This window comes from Lissotriton vulgaris, chromosome 2_1 (assembly GCF_964263255.1).
Source record: "Lissotriton vulgaris chromosome 2_1, aLisVul1.2, whole genome shotgun sequence".
Classification (NCBI taxonomy): Eukaryota; Metazoa; Chordata; class Amphibia; order Caudata; family Salamandridae; genus Lissotriton; species Lissotriton vulgaris.
Genome location: NC_141687.1, coordinates 177,791,076 through 177,809,440, shown reverse-complemented (window position 1 = coordinate 177,809,440; position 18,365 = coordinate 177,791,076). Strand labels below are relative to the sequence as shown.

The 18,365-nt window shown below is 47.6% G+C and overlaps 1 protein-coding gene across 2 annotated transcripts in view; it reads right to left on the bottom strand.

Moving 5' to 3' along the window:
• Window positions 1-18,365, bottom strand: part of LOC147729785 (septin-4-like) — a 320,572-nt gene that overhangs the window by 48,844 nt on the left and 253,363 nt on the right. For both annotated transcript variants that reach the window (XM_086954688.1, XM_086954689.1), the window contains 3 exons: window positions 3,648-3,782; window positions 3,414-3,531; window positions 271-372 (listed from right to left, as the gene is read on the bottom strand). In XM_086954688.1, coding sequence (XP_086810814.1) covers window positions 271-372; window positions 3,414-3,531; window positions 3,648-3,782 — 355 coding nt within the window. The remainder of the gene's footprint in view (window positions 1-270; window positions 373-3,413; window positions 3,532-3,647; window positions 3,783-18,365) is intronic.

The window sequence follows — 18,365 nt, the reverse complement described above, 5'->3', positions numbered from 1 at the left end:
GTGGTTTAAAATTTAGTGGTTAAGTTATTGTTGTGGTTTAGCCTTCTTTGTTCCAGAAGTCGTGGTTAGGCAGTAGTTGTTAAGTCATACAATCCCCCACAAAATTGTGAACTGATGCCACAGCCCATAAGCCAATATCCTAAATACAAGCCCTGACTGGATCATGAGGTCTGCAATCTACCACCCAGATGGCAGATCCTGAGATCTGATGCTATCCAGCAGTAACAGTGGGAAGATACAGGGACGTTTACTCACCACAATTCATCTTACCTTCAGTTCCTGGTCCTGTACCTTGAACTCCTCATCTTCGTCAGAGTCACAATCGGGAAACTGGTATATCCGCAGTCCATAGTGGTCAATCTCCTCGCGGATCTATGCAGGAATATAACATCACGTTACTGGGAGCTTGCTGTGTTGTACCCTCCAGCTGCAACCTACCTTGCAAATAGAAGCGCAATGTGCGGAACGGGATCCCCGATCTACCAACACAGTTGTACTCATGAGCGGGATCCCTCACAGGACACCCGGCTGATCATAGAAGCACAAGTCAGAATTCAGCCTGAAGACCAGAACTAGGGGTTGGGGACAGCTAATCAATCAACAACTCTGCTCAAGGCGGAAAATGGACGGGGGGGTTCTCCTATCTTGAATCCCTCGTGCCGCACACGATGGTCCAGGTCATCAAAAAAACTCAAAAGCAACATCTCTTTCTCAACTACCATTCCTGACAGCGTCAGACACTTTACTAATCGCCAAGTCACAGCCCATTCGATGGAAATTGACTTGATATTTCTATGAGCTCAAGGAGAGTGACTGCTGCCCTTGGCAGAATCACGAAAAATAGTACAACATCCCAGGGAATACACACATAAGTGCAAGAAAACATATACTTCACCACAGCGCCAGCTTAGTGAACCCCTCCCTCCTTTACCATTCGGGTTTTCTGCACCTGAAAACTTTGTTCCAAGTGGAAAAATATCTTCCCTCACTCCCCCAGGAAGTAATATAGGGGTGTGTGGGTGCTTTTCAAACCCAAATTGTAAACAAATGGTAAACATAAATACAGCCTTTTTAGCACTACGATTAGGGGTGCGCTGAATGTGATAAAAAAACTGGGAATATTTTTGAACACCCTCAATGTAATGACTTTGTGGGTATTCACTGTCTTCTCACACATGCGCCGGGTAAATGGACTTAACCAACTGGTGAACACTGGGGCCCAGATTTACTAAGGGCTTGTGTCCCTGTTGCATCACTCATGGTGACAAGGTGATACAAGCCCTTACGTGAGATTTACTATGCCACGTAGGGCTGCCTTGCGTGGCTCTACGTGGCACAGTAAATCCTGAGTAGCGCAAGTCGCAGAGGTGCGTAACTCTGCCCTAGGAAGGCATTCCAAGGGTGGTGTGCGGGTGTTCCCACGCGCTACCCACATATTTTGGCACATTCCCACATTTACCTACACTAGTAGAATGCGTGAAAATTGTACGCCTTCCCAGGGGAGGCATAACGAGGGGAAATATGTTTATTTCTCCCTGTTTTTTCCTCTTTCTAAGTGTGCTGAATAGTACAGCAATGCCTCAGAGGATTGTTTTTGTGCAGGAAGGTGTCCTTTCGGGCACAGAAAGGTAGACATCTTGAGCTGTGGTATGCACCATTGCACAATGGCCCGAGGTTCCCAAAGTTGGTCCTAGGCTGTTCTTTTGTGTGTCAGCGTAGACAAAGAGCAGGAACGTAGCCCCATAGCTTATCTAATATGGCACATTCCTGCTCTCTCCAGTGGACACAGCACAGAGACGCAAGTTGTCTTGATGCATTGTGCTGTGTCAAATGTTACCATAGGTGAGCTGGAATTTCTTACGCAGCTCGTGTGTGGAGGTTTACACTGCTCTAATCCGCTATTATTTGCAATCGCCTCTTTATATGGGAGGCGGGCTGAGGTCCTTGTTTGTGCTGTTGGAGAGGGGAAGCGAGGTATTATGTAGCGCCTAGAAGCTGTAGTGCTCTATGGGTTCGCTCACGCACTGCTGGCGCTCCCAGTCCCTCCTCCTTATTTCCTTGGCTACCCTCCTTTGAGCTTTCACGCTCCTTCCGCCTAAGATCACAGAGGGGTTGGTAGGTCCAATGGTGAGGTCCTTGGGGGTACTGGTGTGATACAAGATGATGAGGGGTTCTTGCAAAATAGCATGAGGGGCCCCTAAGATTCCACCAACGTGTCCAACTCCAGGCACTAAGCACTGAGACAGGACCCGCACACACAAACACAGCCATCGGATTGAGCCTTCAGCATGTCACGCCGAAGAGGTGAGACTGCGCCCACCAAGGACCTACAGGCGCTCATGCTACGCATCTGCCTTATGCAATACTTGACGGACAGGACCATGGTAACAAGTTCATGGCGGAGTAGGGTCAGAAAAACTGAGAAAAAATATGATAAAGAAAGGCTGTCACAGAAACAGAAAGCATTGCTGGCCATAAACCACTTGGGGAAAGAAATATGTACCCTTTGAGGCGACTGCGAGTGAGCCGTCATGAATCTGAGAAAATGTGAGAAAGGGTATAAAAGAATCATAGATAAAACCGGAATAAACAGGATGAGTCTCCAGAGAGCCTTGAGCGGTGAGTCGAGCAGCAGCGTTGGTGGGTGAATATCAGACCACAGCAAGACAATGCCAAAGGACGGTATTTGCTGGTGTTTTTTTTTGACACTTTTATTGAATATGAAGGAAAAATTGATTCTAAGATATCATTTTTTGTTAACTCTCACTGTAACTGGAGGGAACTTTTTCAAATGGTCTGGACTGGAAGGAGATCCCTTGCTGGACAGTGTCAGGACACCTGCAACCACAACTTTGTATATGTCCCCTGGCCCAGATCCTAGCTACAGTAGCAGTCTGCACATGCGAGGGGGCGAGACGAAGCACCTGATTGTCTCACTGGCTTCATAGGGTTATTGTCTGCCTGACAGAAGCATTATGCTTTTCAACATGGGGGTCTTTTCACTAATCTCAGCTCAATCGCCCACCTCAGATCGCTTCTAAACTCAGTTGCCTGACACTGACCTCCACAACAAACCGCTGTAACGTGTCACTGAAGACACACAACAGCCATGCAGGTCTTGTGGACACCGCCAAACAAAAATGAGGGAAAGGAAGTGAAACGTTAGATTTCCCAGAGCGGTGGCTGGTTCTGTAGGACCTCCTGCTGAGAGTGAGAATGACCTCAAAAGCTCCAGAATGACCTGGCAGTGACGCGACTGCCTTGAAGAGCTCGCTGACATGGGTGACGGAATCACCGCCATCACAGAAGCACCATCACCGACATTTATGATCCAAACCTTGAACCCCTGGGTGACACCTTACGTTTCCTTCAACTGTGACTTTAGAAAGACATTGCCCCCCAGTTGAGCTCACCCTCTGTTTCTTTTTCTCCACCTCCGCTGGTGTGAGGGTGTCCGCCTTCCCCAGGATGGGCACAATGTTTACTCTGTCATGGAGCGCTCGCATGAATTCGATATCCAGGGGGCGCAGGCTGTGGAGAGAAGAAGCGGGTCAGAGGAGACGGTGTAGGTTGCGGGCAGTATAGCCTTATCGAGTCATGCTCTGAATGTGTATGTGGCAGCGGTGCGCCTGCCTCTCGCCCCATACCCGCGGCCAAATGGCGAGATGAAGTAGAGGCAGCAATGGACGCGGCTGTCCTGGATGTTCCTCCGGTCCAATCCACTCTCGTCGCGGAAGTACTGCTCAAACTGCTGCTCCACATAGTCAGCAACGACCTTCCAGCTGGGAAGAGGGGAGAATAGTATTCAATATGGCATGAAACGTCACATTAGAAAATGTGAAAGTCCCTACTTCCGGATTCCACTGTCCACAGCCGTGGGCGTTAATTTACCAAAATGCCATGGGTAGAGGAAGTGACTTCACATGCCCCTTGACATTCACTTTCACTTACACATACATATATACTTATACATACACATGCATTCACACACTCACACATATGCACACATACGCACACTCTGCCTACACATAAGCACACATTCACACATACACACACTCTCTTACATAAACACACTCAAAACTGCAAGTACACACACAACACACTTACATTTAAAATCATTTTATTTACTTACCTCGGTTGTCAGGGAAAGTCATATTCCAACTATTTGTACTCCATTTTGATTAAACTAATAGCGAATAATGTAATATTATTGACTATTAGTATAATAATAACTAACAAGGTGAGTGAAGCCCCCACCGACTTCCATAAGGATGAGCTGCTTCTCTTCCTGCCACTCATTCTGCCATTGCTGACGCTAGGGGTTGCAAAGGCAAGTGCGAGGGGTCCCAAGGGGGATGCCAGGGGTCACAGCAGTGACCCCTGGCGGCCCCTAAATGATGTCCATGTCCACAGCTTTGCAGACGCTGGGAGCAGGGCCAGCCTTTGTTCAGACAGCGCCCTGGGCAGGGAGAAGTTTAGCGCCTTTGCTGATGCTAGTGAGTAAATGAGGCAGCAGGGGCCCCTTTTCAGTTCACTGGTCAGTTCCTGGCTGAGTAGAGCCTGATCTCTTAACACAAATGTCTACGGACCTCCCCCAGCTCACCTAAATTACGGTTAGCTTAGATGTCTTGCACTAATGATGGTTTTGTTGGTGTGTGTCAGCAGGGGTGAGACGATGAAGGGAGGACAAGGAAGGGTTCAACGGGGTGTTAAAACATTGCCTTCTGTATGATAATGAAGGACTAAAACAGCTTTACCCCTCCGCTGCGGCCGGAATTCTGCGCCTGTGAGGCACATTCCGATCGCGGGCGTGGTCATGACGGCTCCCGGTCGTCATCAGCACACGCCCACCGTACCTGATGACGACCGGGAGCCGTCCGTCATCAGCACCGAAGAGGTTAAACTGGTATATCAGACACAAACAATGCTGGAGCAAGGTGACAGGTGTGCTGCTGTTGGCATAACCTTGATGCACACCACTCCATGGGCTCCTCAAACTATTGGAGCTCTGGGCCTGGGCCCAGCTTGGCCATGCTAAAGGCTGACCGGCCGGGAGACCAGATACTCTACAGTGGGAGAAGAGGTCGCGATTTCCATGGTGTCATCAAGGCTTTGAGACAGGGCTTACAATGGTACGACCAGGGGCTGAGAGGTAGGTCTTCCTTTGGTAGGATTTCGGAGTTGGGAGCACACCAAAACAATCCCGGAACACGAGCTAGGCTCGTGTCTAGAGATGATCTAAACACAAGTACTCACTTGCACCAATTGTGGTGAAAAAACTTTGAAAATTGAACTTTGAACCGTTCCTGACAATACTTGAACTGCACAGACCATGATGCAGTGGGGCGATACGGCGGAAGAGGTCAGTGGTGTGCTCCCAACCCCGGAATCCCTTTTGATGGCTCCCTGTAGCCATAATAGCTTACGAGCTAGTTGGAGATGCACCTGCGCGCCAGAGGGGCAACGAGGCCCGTGACGGGTGTTTGGCGACCTGTTCTGCAACCCCAAAACTATCTCTACTGATGAGGGAAATAATCCCAAAACACGAGCTAGGCTCGTGTCTAGAGATGATCTAAACACAAGTACTTACTTGCACCGATTGTGGTGAAAAAACTTTGAGAATTGAACTTTGAACCGTTCCTGACAATACTTGAACTGCACAGACCATGATGCAGTGGGGCGATACGGCGGAAAAGGTCAGTGGTGTGCTCCCAACTCCGGAATCCCTTTTGATGGCTCCCTGTAGCCATAATAGCTGACGAGCTAGTTGGAGATGCACCTGCGCGCCAGAGGGGCAACGAGGCTCGTGACGGGTGTTTGGCGACCTGTTCTGCAACCCCAAAACTATCTCTACTGATGAGGGAAACAATCCCGAAACACGAGCTAGGCTTGTGTCTAGAGGTGATCTAAACACAAGTACTTACTTGCACCGATTGTGGTGAAAAAACGCTGAAAATTGAACTTTGAACCGTTCCTGACAATACTTGAACTGCACAGACCATGATGCAGTGGGGCGATACGGCGGAAGAGGTCAGTGGTGTGCTCCCAACTCCGGAATTCCTTTGGTAGGATCTTGGGCTTCAAAAAGGACAGTTTATTGTAAGAGCAAAGCCAGAGATGTATGGAAGGATCTGGAACTAAGAGGTGGGGGTTCCTGTGGGGGGATCTGGGCTGAGTTGTGAATGGGATGTGTATGTAACATAAGGGATGTGTATGTATGAATGAGTGGTATGTTTGTAGTAGTTCTCTACCTGGGTGTGAACACATTGTAATTGACAATGATAATGACAAAAGAATAATACTACAGTTAAATGAAAAAAAGTTTAAAAAAACAAGCTGGATATGTTATTGAATCCTTGTTTGAAATTTATATTGGAATTGTAAGAAGTTATATATAGGTCGTGGGAGTATTTTTGTATTGTTTGCTTCCACTGGTGTGAACAGGGGCTGGGATGCAGGGCTACCACTGGTGTGAACAGGGAATGAGATGCAGGGCTTCCACTGGTGTGAACATGGGCCGAGATGCAGGGCTTAAACTGGTGTGAACAGGGGCAGGGATGCAGGGCTTCCACTGGTATGAACAGGGGCTGGGATGCAGGGCTTCCACTGGTGTGAATAGGGAATGAGATACAGGGCTTCCACTGGTGTGAACAGGGGCCGAGATGCAGGGCTTAAACTGGTGTGAACAGGGGCTGAGATGCAGGGCTTCCACTTGTGGTAACAGTGGCTGGGATGCAGGGCTTCCTTTGGTGTGAACAGGGGCTGGGATGCAGGGCTTCCACTTGTGTGAACAGGGGCTGGTATACAAGGCTTCCACAAGTGTGAACAGGGGCTGTAATGCAGGGCTTCCGCTAGTGTGAACAGGGGCTGTAATGCAGGGCTTCCGCTAGTGTGAACAGGGGCTGGTATGCAAGGCTTCCACTAGTGTGAACAGGGGCTGTAATGCAGGGCTTCCGCTAGTGTGAACAGGGGCCGGGATTACAGGGTAAAGGAATTCTTAGCCTGAGGTGATATAAGAGGCTTGGACCTTGGCTGATCCGTGGTGCTAAAGGATGGCTTTCAATTGTGGGGGAAACACGAGGATAAATGGTGGAGTTTGGGACAATAGGGAAATGGGAGATTGAAAGATCAAATACTGATCTGTAGTCAGTGCTTTAGACGGGGAGGTACTGTCAGGTGCCTGCACAAAAGGAAAGTCCCACCACGTCTCAGTCAGCACTGGTGCAATACACTTAATGGGAGAGTACTGGAACTTCTGAGCATCAAACATGTACCATGGGATACTGCATGCGCTTCCATCATATTTCCATTACGAGCTTTGGCTACAGTGATGCGATAAGTGGATTTCTCCGCAGATTGTATTTAGCACCTTGATTTTTGCAAAATCGGACCTCATTGAGTGACCAACATCCGATTACCGTTTTATTAACTTTTGTAAGCTCTGTGACACCTGTTGCGGGAGGGCGAGGTCTAATATATCTGCAGTTCCGTCACATACCATGCGATGGCGGTAACACTCCATAAATACACATGTGCAATTTTACCCCATTTAATGGCACACAAGAGAAAGACGTCGATGAATGTGGACCTCCGGTTACGATCATATATTTCTTAGGAGGGACATGGAAGTTATGCATACTTGTGCCCGTGCGAATTCAGGGGCATGTTATCAACAACTAGCGATATTTATCGCTAAATAGGCTTGACATTTTTTTTATCGCAAAAAACACAGTTGATGGACAGAATGTAGAACAATGTCATACATTCACCCCAGTACAAGAATCTGGGCCTAAATACAACGTTTTTTGCACTCCACACCACCCTGGGTTAGACACTGGCCATATGCAAATCAGCTCTGACCCTGTGCCCCGTGGGAACAGTCCAGTCCGAACTACCAAGCCATGTCTTTCCCAGACCGGAATCAAGCATCCAAGGACCGGTTTCGGGCTATAAGCCTTCATTCAGCCTAGATAGCTTGACTCCAGTGGTGTGGAGAGCCTGGGACTCACGTCTGAGTATACCCAGCAAACTCGGGGTGAAAATTGCAAAAAACACAGTTGATGGACAGAATGTAGAACAATGTCATACATTCACCCCAGTACAACGATCTGGGCCTAAATCCATCGTTTTTTTGCACTCCACACCACCCTGGGTTAGACACTGGCCATATGCAAATCAGCTCTGACCCTGTGCCCCGTGGGAACAGTCCAGTCCGAACTACCAAGCCATGTCTTTCCCAGACCGGAATCAAGCATCCAAGGACTGGGGTGAATGTATGACATTGTTCTACATTCTGTCCATCAACTGTGTTTTTTGCAATTTTTTTTATCGCAGCACATCGCCGGATTTTATCGCAGAGATAACATGCTATTAGCAACGTTTATCTCCAAAGCGATAAAATATCTGGCGATAGCGGCAAAATTCGTGAACATCGCTGGAAATCCAGCGATATTCAGGCATTATTGCTAATAGGGACTTAGCCTGAATATCCACCTCCCATTGGATATACAGGCTAAGAACTGGTATGAGCAGGCGTTAGTTTTCAGCGATATTCGCACTTAGAGCTAATTTTCTTGTCGCTATGCCTGCATTGATAGTAGGCGATAGCGATGTTAGTGACTGCTTTCAGTTGCTAACAGGTTGGGTACGCCGACTTCCCATGTCATTAGCGATAAATATCGCTGACATGCAAAGCGGGCCCCAAACCGCTCGCTATCGCCTACAAGCTGTCGCTAACTGCTGTTAGCGACAGCTTGCTAATAGGGCAATAAAATTATCGCCTATTTGCAGCCGAAAACGGCTGCAAAAGCGGCAATAATCCCATATCGTCCACCTTGATAATGCCCCTCAATTCGTGCTGCTGAAGTAAAAAGTGTGACTAGGCACAAAAACCATCTGTGCACATTCCACGGGGTAAATCACTTGCACCAAAATAGGTGTGATTTGTTCCGAGACAGAAGAAGTAAGTGACAACCCGACTCCAAGTCACTATGGACACATTTTCCAGTCCTGGGACCAGGGCTTTACGTTCTAACTAGCATTGGCATAGCCAATAGGTCTCACCTTTGGAACCTTATAAGTGTTTAGTCATGCAACAGTTGATGTAGTTGCATCAAGGATATTGTGCTGGAGAACGAAACAATTATAAGGTCCCAAAGGCGAGACCTATTGGCTATGCCAATGCTTGTTTAGATTATCTTCGGCCTTTCTCTTGGTCTCAAGACACCACGGGCAGATTTACAATAACTGACACATCCCTGCATATCAGCAGGGATGCGCCAGTTATTGTGCGCCATGCCTCCGCCCCCATGGAAGCGCCGCATTTACAATGCGGCGCACCAAGGGGCAAAAACGGCACAGATGCATGACGCATCTGTGCCGTGAAAGCGGCGCATTGCTGGAGTTGGGTCGCAAGCGCGACGCAGCCCTAGCAATGCTCTGAGTGGCCCTATTGTTACAATGCTGCGTCAATCCTTACTCCTGCTTCAAGCAGGCGCAGGGTTTTGACGCAGCATGGGCCCAAAAGTGACTCAGTAAAATCTCAGTCACTTTTAGGAGGCATTTCTGGCGCAGGGCTTTACAACGTGACGCATCTCTCAGATGCATCACATTGTAAGTACCCCGCACCATGGCGCATCTTTTGCGCTGCTGCTGCATCACAAAGTGACGCAATGGCGGCGTGAAAGGTGCACAAGGGGCTTGTAAATCTGTTCCCACCTCTGGGAAAAAGTATCACTGCTGACCCAGCTCTTTTGTCCTTAAATAAACTGCTGCCTACAGAAACAACATTCCAGGTAAGAGTAAATCGAAAAAGGACATGTTAGCAAAAAAATCTGTATCAGAAAGGGGGTTTGCTCTCCCTCTACATTAACGATCTGTAGCAGAAAGGCCACTGATGATATCTTGGTAACAAATGGATTCAAGACCTGCTCTCCTATGTGCCGACGACTCAGTCTTGATTTCCAAGACCCCCTAACACCTCCATGAACACTTTAGAGCCATGGGAAACATACTGCACTGAAAAAGAATCAACACCAGAGAACCCAAAATTTGTTTTGGGTGACGACAAACCACCCAAAACATTACTTTTCATAAATGACACAAGATTGGAATAAGCTGTCTCTTTCAAATTCCTGGGGCAGTAAGCAATAGAAATATCAAATGGAATCCTCACATCCAAACAGCAATAGAAAATCTACCAATGCTATCTTGAGGATGGTACAAGAACATGGACAGCGCTTTTCTGAACATATCAATGACCTTTTCCGGGCAAAAGTGGAAAAAGCCCTATTCCCTGTTGAGCGGAGCTATGGGGCTTTCAAGAGACAACAAGCCACACTGGTTGCTTCAAAAGGAAATTTTGGAAATTGATGCTTAACCAACCATTCAGCTTTCCCCACAGTAGCTTTGGAATCGGATGTGGGTTACCTCTGAATGCAGGCCAGATGGCCCCTATAAAATAAAAATACTGGCTAAAATGACTCTGAGCGCCACGTGACGACTTGATTGACTTTCCCTGGAAAGATCTTTTAGCTATAAACGTTAAGACATCTTTTGCAATACAGTGGGCAAAAGAAGCTAAAATACTCTGCATCGATCGTGCTACCCACAGCTCCTAGCAACATGCAGTTCCCTTCAAAAAGGAAAATAAATTCCACTGTCAATAAATAATTTTCAAGTCTAGAAACAGAAACATAAATTGAAATGTTCTCGCTTAGTAGCCATGCCGGCATGTACGACCCTTCATGCAGCACCCAACAATACCTCATCTTGCTATCCAATCAAGGGGAGATGAGGCTTTCTGCTCTATCAAGAGGGGGATACTTGCTGCTAAATGAGGTCTTGAGCAGGAGAAACCCAGCGACCCTAAAAAAATGCCTGTGTGGAGCAGAGTGAATATGAAACCCTGCTTCCCAAACCTGCAGAATGAACTGTGGTGAGGACGGGCTAAACACAAACAGCATTGCGGAACTGGCCCGGCTTCCCTGACCTCGCCCCAGGCCATGAGAAGCGACGTCACGCAAGTCCAAGGCCTCGGCAAATGGGAAAGGCCAAGCGAGGCGCAGTCACCCGGGCGGAAGCTAACGGAGCATGCCAGAGCTTGGAAATAAGTGCGAAGAAACAAGAGAACCCTCTGGCATTGCAGCAGAAACCATGAGAGATACTGCCTGAGACAGGATCCAACTTCTGGGCCGAACTGGGGAAGTGACGCCACTGCGCTAAGTAGAAGGGATCCGGGCGAAGCTTGGAAATAAGAGCAAGGCAACAAGAGAACTCTACGGCATTGCGGGAGAAACCAGGTGAGATACTTCCCGAGATGAGATACAGTATCAGAGCCGAGCTGAGGAACTGACACCGCTGCGTAAATTAAAAGGGATCTGGACGGCAAAGCAAAACCTGGGGTGACCGGTTGCCGGCAAGTAACACCGCACCTTAGCATACTAGCACAAATCGGCTAATAGACATTAAAAGTGGGCCAAAAAAGTAACAAGCACTGAAACAATAACACGGCCCGCTGCTGCGAAAGGTTATTGGGAGAGAAGGCGAGCAGGAGGTGAGCCTGCGAGTGGTGTGTGCGCACGCTATGGGTAGAGCAGTCTGATCTTTTTGGAAGTGCATACTCGTGCTTGTGGCGCGCCCCTGCTCGCTCCCGCAAGGTGGATGCCGCCACCAGCACGAGTATGTGCTTCGAAAAAGAGCCGAACGATGGCTAAAGGTCCTCCTATGCAGCGCATGTGCACTGTGTAGGCAAGACCTAGAAAGCAGGTGCCAAGATGCTCTCAACCTCGGGGTGCATTGCGGGGGTTCGAGTCATAGATAGCTCAGCTAACTATAACAGCAGCATTTTCTGGTTTTGTGCGAGTGAAATGTCAGCCTAACTATAATGTCCCTGAAACCTGTGCTTTTTTCAATGTATTTTAAGGTTTTTTTAAATATTAATTCCTAAGTATAACATCCCTGAAACCTCTGTATTTTGTTTCAGTAAATTTCTAAGATTTTTTAAATGCTAATTCCTAACCATAACGTTCCTGAAACCTGTGTTTTTTTCAGTGAATTTCTAAGGTTTTTTAAATTCTAATTTCTACCTATGCCTACATAGGTAGGACATGTGCAGAAAGAGGAAGAAAGAATCGGACAGAGGGAAGAGGGGCGCAGAAACATGCAAGAGAAGTGCAGAAAGAAGCAACAGTGGTGCAGAAAGAGGCAAGAGGGGTGCAGATAGAGGGAAGAGGGGTGGAGAAACATGCCAGGGAGGTGCAGAAAGAAGGAAGAGTGGTGCAGAAAGAGGTTATAGAGTTACAGAAAGTGTCAGGCCTTGAACTCATGAAGCACCTACAGGACAGGGACCAAACTAAATTTCCCAGAAGGCTGTCTGATTGGAAGCGGAAGGCTTATCAACCACGCACAACGTGGGACACGTACGTGATTCAAGTCGTATCAGGGAGTTCTCGTGCAGAGCGGCTGCTCTGCCTGTCTATGGATTTTGTTTGGCCTTTTGAAATTTCCCTTCTCTTGTCCGCTGCCGGTGACACAAACCTTTCATTTACCTTGTGGATGCTGGGGCTTTCACTCCAGCTTCTCCGAGAGAAGTTGCATCCTTGCCTGAGGAATCGCTCATGAGACAAGCGTACTGGTTAAGTTTGCCCAGGACCCTTCCGCTTGCGGCTGCAACGGGAGGATTGCTTTTGGGGCTTATTCATGAGAAGCTGGAGCGCGAATGTGCGCCGGATTCTATCTTACTGTTTGCTATCCGGAGGTTCTATGCATTAACGGTAAAGATCTGTTCCTGCTTTCTCTTCAATTCCAACATGTGCGGAGTTCCCTCTCAGGTTTTTCCTTTCCTGTGGATTCAGAGGGAATCCTCCATGCTATCTTCAGATGATTATTTCCTGACATTCTAACGGAGCCGTGGATTCCCAGGACTGGGGGTTCGCCGCTTCTGGTGCATGGTGCACTGCAGAACAGCTGAGGTACCGTTTTATCTTTATTTCTTTTTTCTTGACTTTGTGACAATTCTCTGCTGTTTCCAAGAGGATTGTGTTCTCTGGCATAACACTTTATTGATCCATAACCGAAGTCTGTGGCATTCGTAAGAAGTTCTACTGGATTCTTCCTGGTTACTTCAGCTCTGTTCATTTTTACCTTTTGTGATCTGGAGTTGGCTATTCAGCTCTTCTATACCCTTTTTTGTTGCTGCATGAGTTAGGGTATTTATGAGCCTTGATGTTCTTTGTGGTTTTGCAAGGGGCCTAGTGAATGAAACATTAATGTACCTGTGCTTGGTTTATAGGTGCCTACAGAATTGTTCCAGAGAAGCATCTTACTACTGAGAAGTTTTTTTTATCGTCAGCACAGAAGTGTTGAAGGTATGGGAGTGTTACTAGTGAGAACTTATTGGGAGTAGTCAGAATTGTCTGCTAAACTAATCCCATGTTCCTTTTGTTACACGTATTCCTATTTCCCTGCAGCACCTTCCCTAACCCTATCCCTCACTTGATCGCCTCACTACTCTGGATATATCAGTCAGAGTTGGGATGTCAGGAGGTGGACCCCTTTGAGCATAGCACAGATCCCGAGGCGTTCCTGTGGTCGTTACAGACAGATAGAAAATGGGTGCCAAAATAGGCAAGAGGGGTGGAAAAAGAAGCAAGAGAGGGGCAGAAAGTTGCAAAGAAGCAAGAGAAGTGCAGAAATAACCAACAGAGGTGCAGAAAGAGGCAATAGGGGTGCATAAAGAGGCAAGAGAAGTGCAGAAAGTAGCAGCAAAGGTGCAGAAAGAGGCAAGAGAACTGCAGAAAGAGGAAAGAGAGGTTTAGAAACAGGCAAGAGAGGTGCAGAAAGAGGGAACAGCGGGGCAGAAATAGGCAAGAGTTGTCAAGAAAGATTGAAGAGGGGTGCAGAAAGAAACAAGAGAGGTGCAGAAAGAAGCAAGAGAAGTGTGGAAAGAACAGAGGTGCAGAACAAGCCAAAAGGGGTGCAGAAAGAAGCAAGAGAACTGCAGAACGAGGGCGGAGGGGTAGAGAAAGAGGCAATAGGGATGCAGAAAGAAGCGAGATGATCAGAAAGAAGCAAGAAAAGTGCAGAAAGAGGCAAGAGTGGTGCAGAAACAGGCAAGAGAAGCGCAGAAAGACGCAACAGAAATGTAGAAGGAAGCAACAGAAATGCAGAAAGAAGCAAGAAAAGGGCAGAAAGAGGCAAGAGAAGTGCAGAACGAGGCAAGAGAGTTGCAGAAACAGGAAAAAGAGGTGCAGAAAGAGGGAATAGGGGTGCAGAAAGAGGGAACAGGGTTACAGAAAGAAACGAGGTGCTGAAAGAAGCAAGAGAAGTGCAGAAAGAAGCAACAGCGGTTCAGAAAGAGGCAAGGGGGTATAGAAAGAAGCAAGAGAGGTACAGAAAGAAGCATGTGAGGTGAGGAAGAGGCAAGAGAAGTGCAGAAAGAGGCAAGAGAGGTGCAGAAAGAGGTAAGAGAGTTGCAGAAAGAGGAAAGAAGTTGCAGAAAGAAGCAAGAGAGGTGAAGAAAGAAGGGAGGTGCAGAAAGTAGAAGAGATGTGCAAAAAGGGGCAAGAGAAATGCAGAAAGAGGTAGGAGAGGCGCAGAAAGAAGCGAGTGGTTTGCACACCATTAGTGCCAATTTAACACCCATATTTAGCAATAAGTGGGTGACAAATCCAGCTTTGCAAAGGGCCTTCGACCACGCTGTAACACTTATTGCTGCATTTTTGGTAACATTCATGCCATTTGAGCTAGAAACACATTTTTTTTGTTCAAATCTGCATCTGCAGAGTATGCGGCAAATGATGGATTATGTAGCAAATGCGGAAAATGTATAACTATGCTAAAATCGCTGCAGCCAAACAGTCACATAATTCGAGTGGCCTTGCTCATACCTCTGACTAAGTCCAGAAGTGCTCCAGTGGTTCCTTCTTTTTTGTGTCTCAATGAGTTTACAGTTTAGTTTGTATGGCAATCAGGAAGACTAAACCTGAGGTTACCACTTCACAACACAGACTACCATACCACATAATAACTCTCCGTAACACATAATCCCTCTCCACATAATTCCTATACACTAAATACACACATACTTTCTATCCAAATAATTTCACTGCACAACATACCATAATAATTCCATTACACACAACGTACATCCACCCCACTCGAAACACATTAGTATAAAACTTATACATTTACAACGCCAATAGCTCTAACTCTCGCAAATGCAAGACCTATTGCATTGCAATGCTTCTTTAACTAGTAGTCACGTTTGCAAAGTGGTGGAGAAAGGGGGCTGAGCCTCCGATCAGCACTCAGGAATTCCGAAGCGTAGGACTTACAGGAGGTACCAAGACAGCTTCTTGGACCCCAAAGTCCCTCAGGAGCAAAGTGGACTTCATCCCCTAACCAAAGGTGTGCCAGGAGGCATGCTTGCAGAGTGGTGGGCAAATGGGGACGTGGCCTCCGAAGACCTCTTAGCAATCCCACTGTGTGGAACTTACTGGAGGTAACAGATGGGGTAGTTGGCCCTCAAGGAAATCCCTGGGGGCCATCTACTCTTTGTATTGCCTCTACTAAGTCAAAAACAGCAGGATTACTAAGCTCTGATAGCAGGCCACGTTCCCTTTGCCCACCACTCTGCAAACGTGCTTCATGGCAAGCTCTTGGTTGGGGAATGAAGTCCCCTTTGCTGCTGGGAGTCCTTAGGGGCCGACTAGCCTACCTGTTACCTCCAGTAAGCCCCACATGGTGTGATAACTGAGGGGTGGGTAGAGGCTATGCCCCCTTTTTACACCACTCTGCAATTGCGCCTCCTGCTTGGGTGATTAAGTTCACTGTAGTCCTGAAGCATTCAGGATGCAAGGGGACCTCATCACCCCACCAGCAGTGCCCTAGGAGGCATGGTTGCAGGGTGGTAGAAAAAGGGACGGTGGGATGGTGGGAGCACTGCTTTCGCCATCCCATAGCAAACTGCAATGTGCCGGGTGTGGGCACCCTGGGACATTGTTGGAGATAGCCATGGGGGGTGGCGGTCCCCAGAGCCTTGGAGGGGGTCCGCAAATCCCCCCTCCCATGGTGTTTAAAGCCCCGGGAAGATGGTGGTCTCCGGGGCCGAGGGGCCACAATAGAGCCCTGCACTTAATAATTTATGTATGCCCTGGGGAGGGGGTGGTCCCTGGGGCCATGTGGGGGGCTCAAGCCCCCATACTACATTTTTAAAGCAGATTCTTGGGGTGGTGGCTGTCCCCGGGGCTGCGGGAGGGGGGCCGTGGCCCCTCTTCATGTATTAACTATAGCCCCGGTGAGGTCACGTCCCCAGGGGTGCCTGGGGGGGCAGGAGCCCCCCATGCATTTTAATAAAAATAAATCCCCAGTAGGTGGAGGTCCACGGGGCTTTGGGGGGGCTGCAGGCACCCGAGCATATTTTGCTATTGCCCCTGGGACCCAGCCCACCCGTGGGCTTAATTAAATGAAGTGCAGGATTTGCGCACCCAGTGCAAATCTCAGCGATTTATTTTTGTCTTTGGGGCCTGGGCGTCCCTGTGGGACCCCCTGAGCAGATCTAAGAGGGTCAGGGTGTTTCTACCCTGTCCTTTTCTTTTTTTTATCGCTTTTTACTTTTGGATTGGTTTAACCAAGTCACAAGACGGCTGCCAACACTTCCTGGTTTGAAGTGTTAGCAGCCAATCAGAGCCAGGCTTGAGATCGGGGGGGTCGCAGATCCTTCGCGGCCACCAGATATTAATGTTAGTAAATATATAAATTTCACAGGAACTACTCAGCAGGTTTACACCATTTACACCATTTAACAAAAAGAGTGCTCTCTGGACCAAGAGCTACCTTTTTAGTACATTTGGTGTAATTCCGTTCAGCAGTTCGGGCTGTAGCTTCGTCAACAGTTTCCTATAAAAATGAACATGGAGAAAATGAGTTTTGGGGCCCCCTCTTTTCTCAGACCCCACTTAATGAATCACCCCGAAACTTTCAAGAAAAGAGCTGACCTGAGCGTTCCATCAATTTTGAAAATTTTGCAAAGATTCGTCAAACGGCGCCAAAGATATTGGCAAATCGAAAAACGTTTTTTGAATGGAAACCAGGTCCTTACTATAACTACCTACTATATATATCCATACTAATATAATAAAGAGAGAGCCCAAACCATTGAGGCAGGTAATCTCAGGAACCACAGCACCAATCACAGCACCCAATATAGCGTTGGAAAGGGCAGTTGCAGCAGAAGGAAATAGGCTATGCAGACGCCCACCATATACATTTAAAAGGTAAAAGAACAGTGTCAGCAAAGTAGTCCCTTGTGGGTGTGTCTGCGTTGTGCTGTGGGCGTGTGCTGGGGGCGTGACAAATGCTGGGGGCGTGTGGTACGTTTCGCCCTTCATGCCATGTCTCATATTGTGTGCTAATCCCACCCTGCTCCCTTTAAATACCCCGGCACCCCATAATCATAACCCACCCTTACTCCTTAAAATACCCCAACACCCTTAAACACTAACCCATCTTAACCCTATAAATATACCCTGAACCCCAAAACCCAAACGTATCCCTAAACCCTAAAAAAACCCTGTACCCCAGAACCCAAACCTAGCCCTGAACCCTAAAAATACCCCAGTACCCCAAAACCCAAACCTACCCCTGAACCCTACAAATACCCCTATACCCCAAAACCCAAACCTAGCGCTGAACCCTAATAATACCCATATACCCCTAAACCCATACCTATCCCTAAACCCTAAAACTACCCCTGTACCCCATAACTTGAGGAAGTACTTTAAATCCTATCAGCCGAAACGAACCCTCAGGTCATCCACCACTAATCTACTTCACGTCCCTAGATTTAGGCTAATGACCAAGGGAGGGAAATCCCTTGCAGTCATCGGAGCAAAGGGTTGGAACAACCTCCCTTTGTCTCTGCGTCAAAGTACAACGGAACTCAGCTTTAGGAAAGCCCTAAAAACTTGGATCTACCCTTTGTCGGAATCAGGTTACAAAGCACTGCTATGATCCTCTCCTAGTCCGATTACTTACCATCATTACCTCTCATCATTATTTGACAACTAGGAGTCGAAGCGCCAAGATACTCCTTGGAGTGGTAGCGCGCTATATAAGTACACAATCACATCACATCACATCACATAACCCAAAACTATATCTGAACCCTTAAAATACCCAGACACCCCAAAACATATACCTCAGTACCCCAAAACATATACCCCTATACCCATACTTACCTTATCCAAACATTTTTAAAAAAACATGCTTTTACCATTCATGCATTTACAACGAATTCCGTTGTAAATGTATGCGTGGTAAAAGCATAAAAAATGTAATGCCATGTGTTATAATGGCATTGCGGA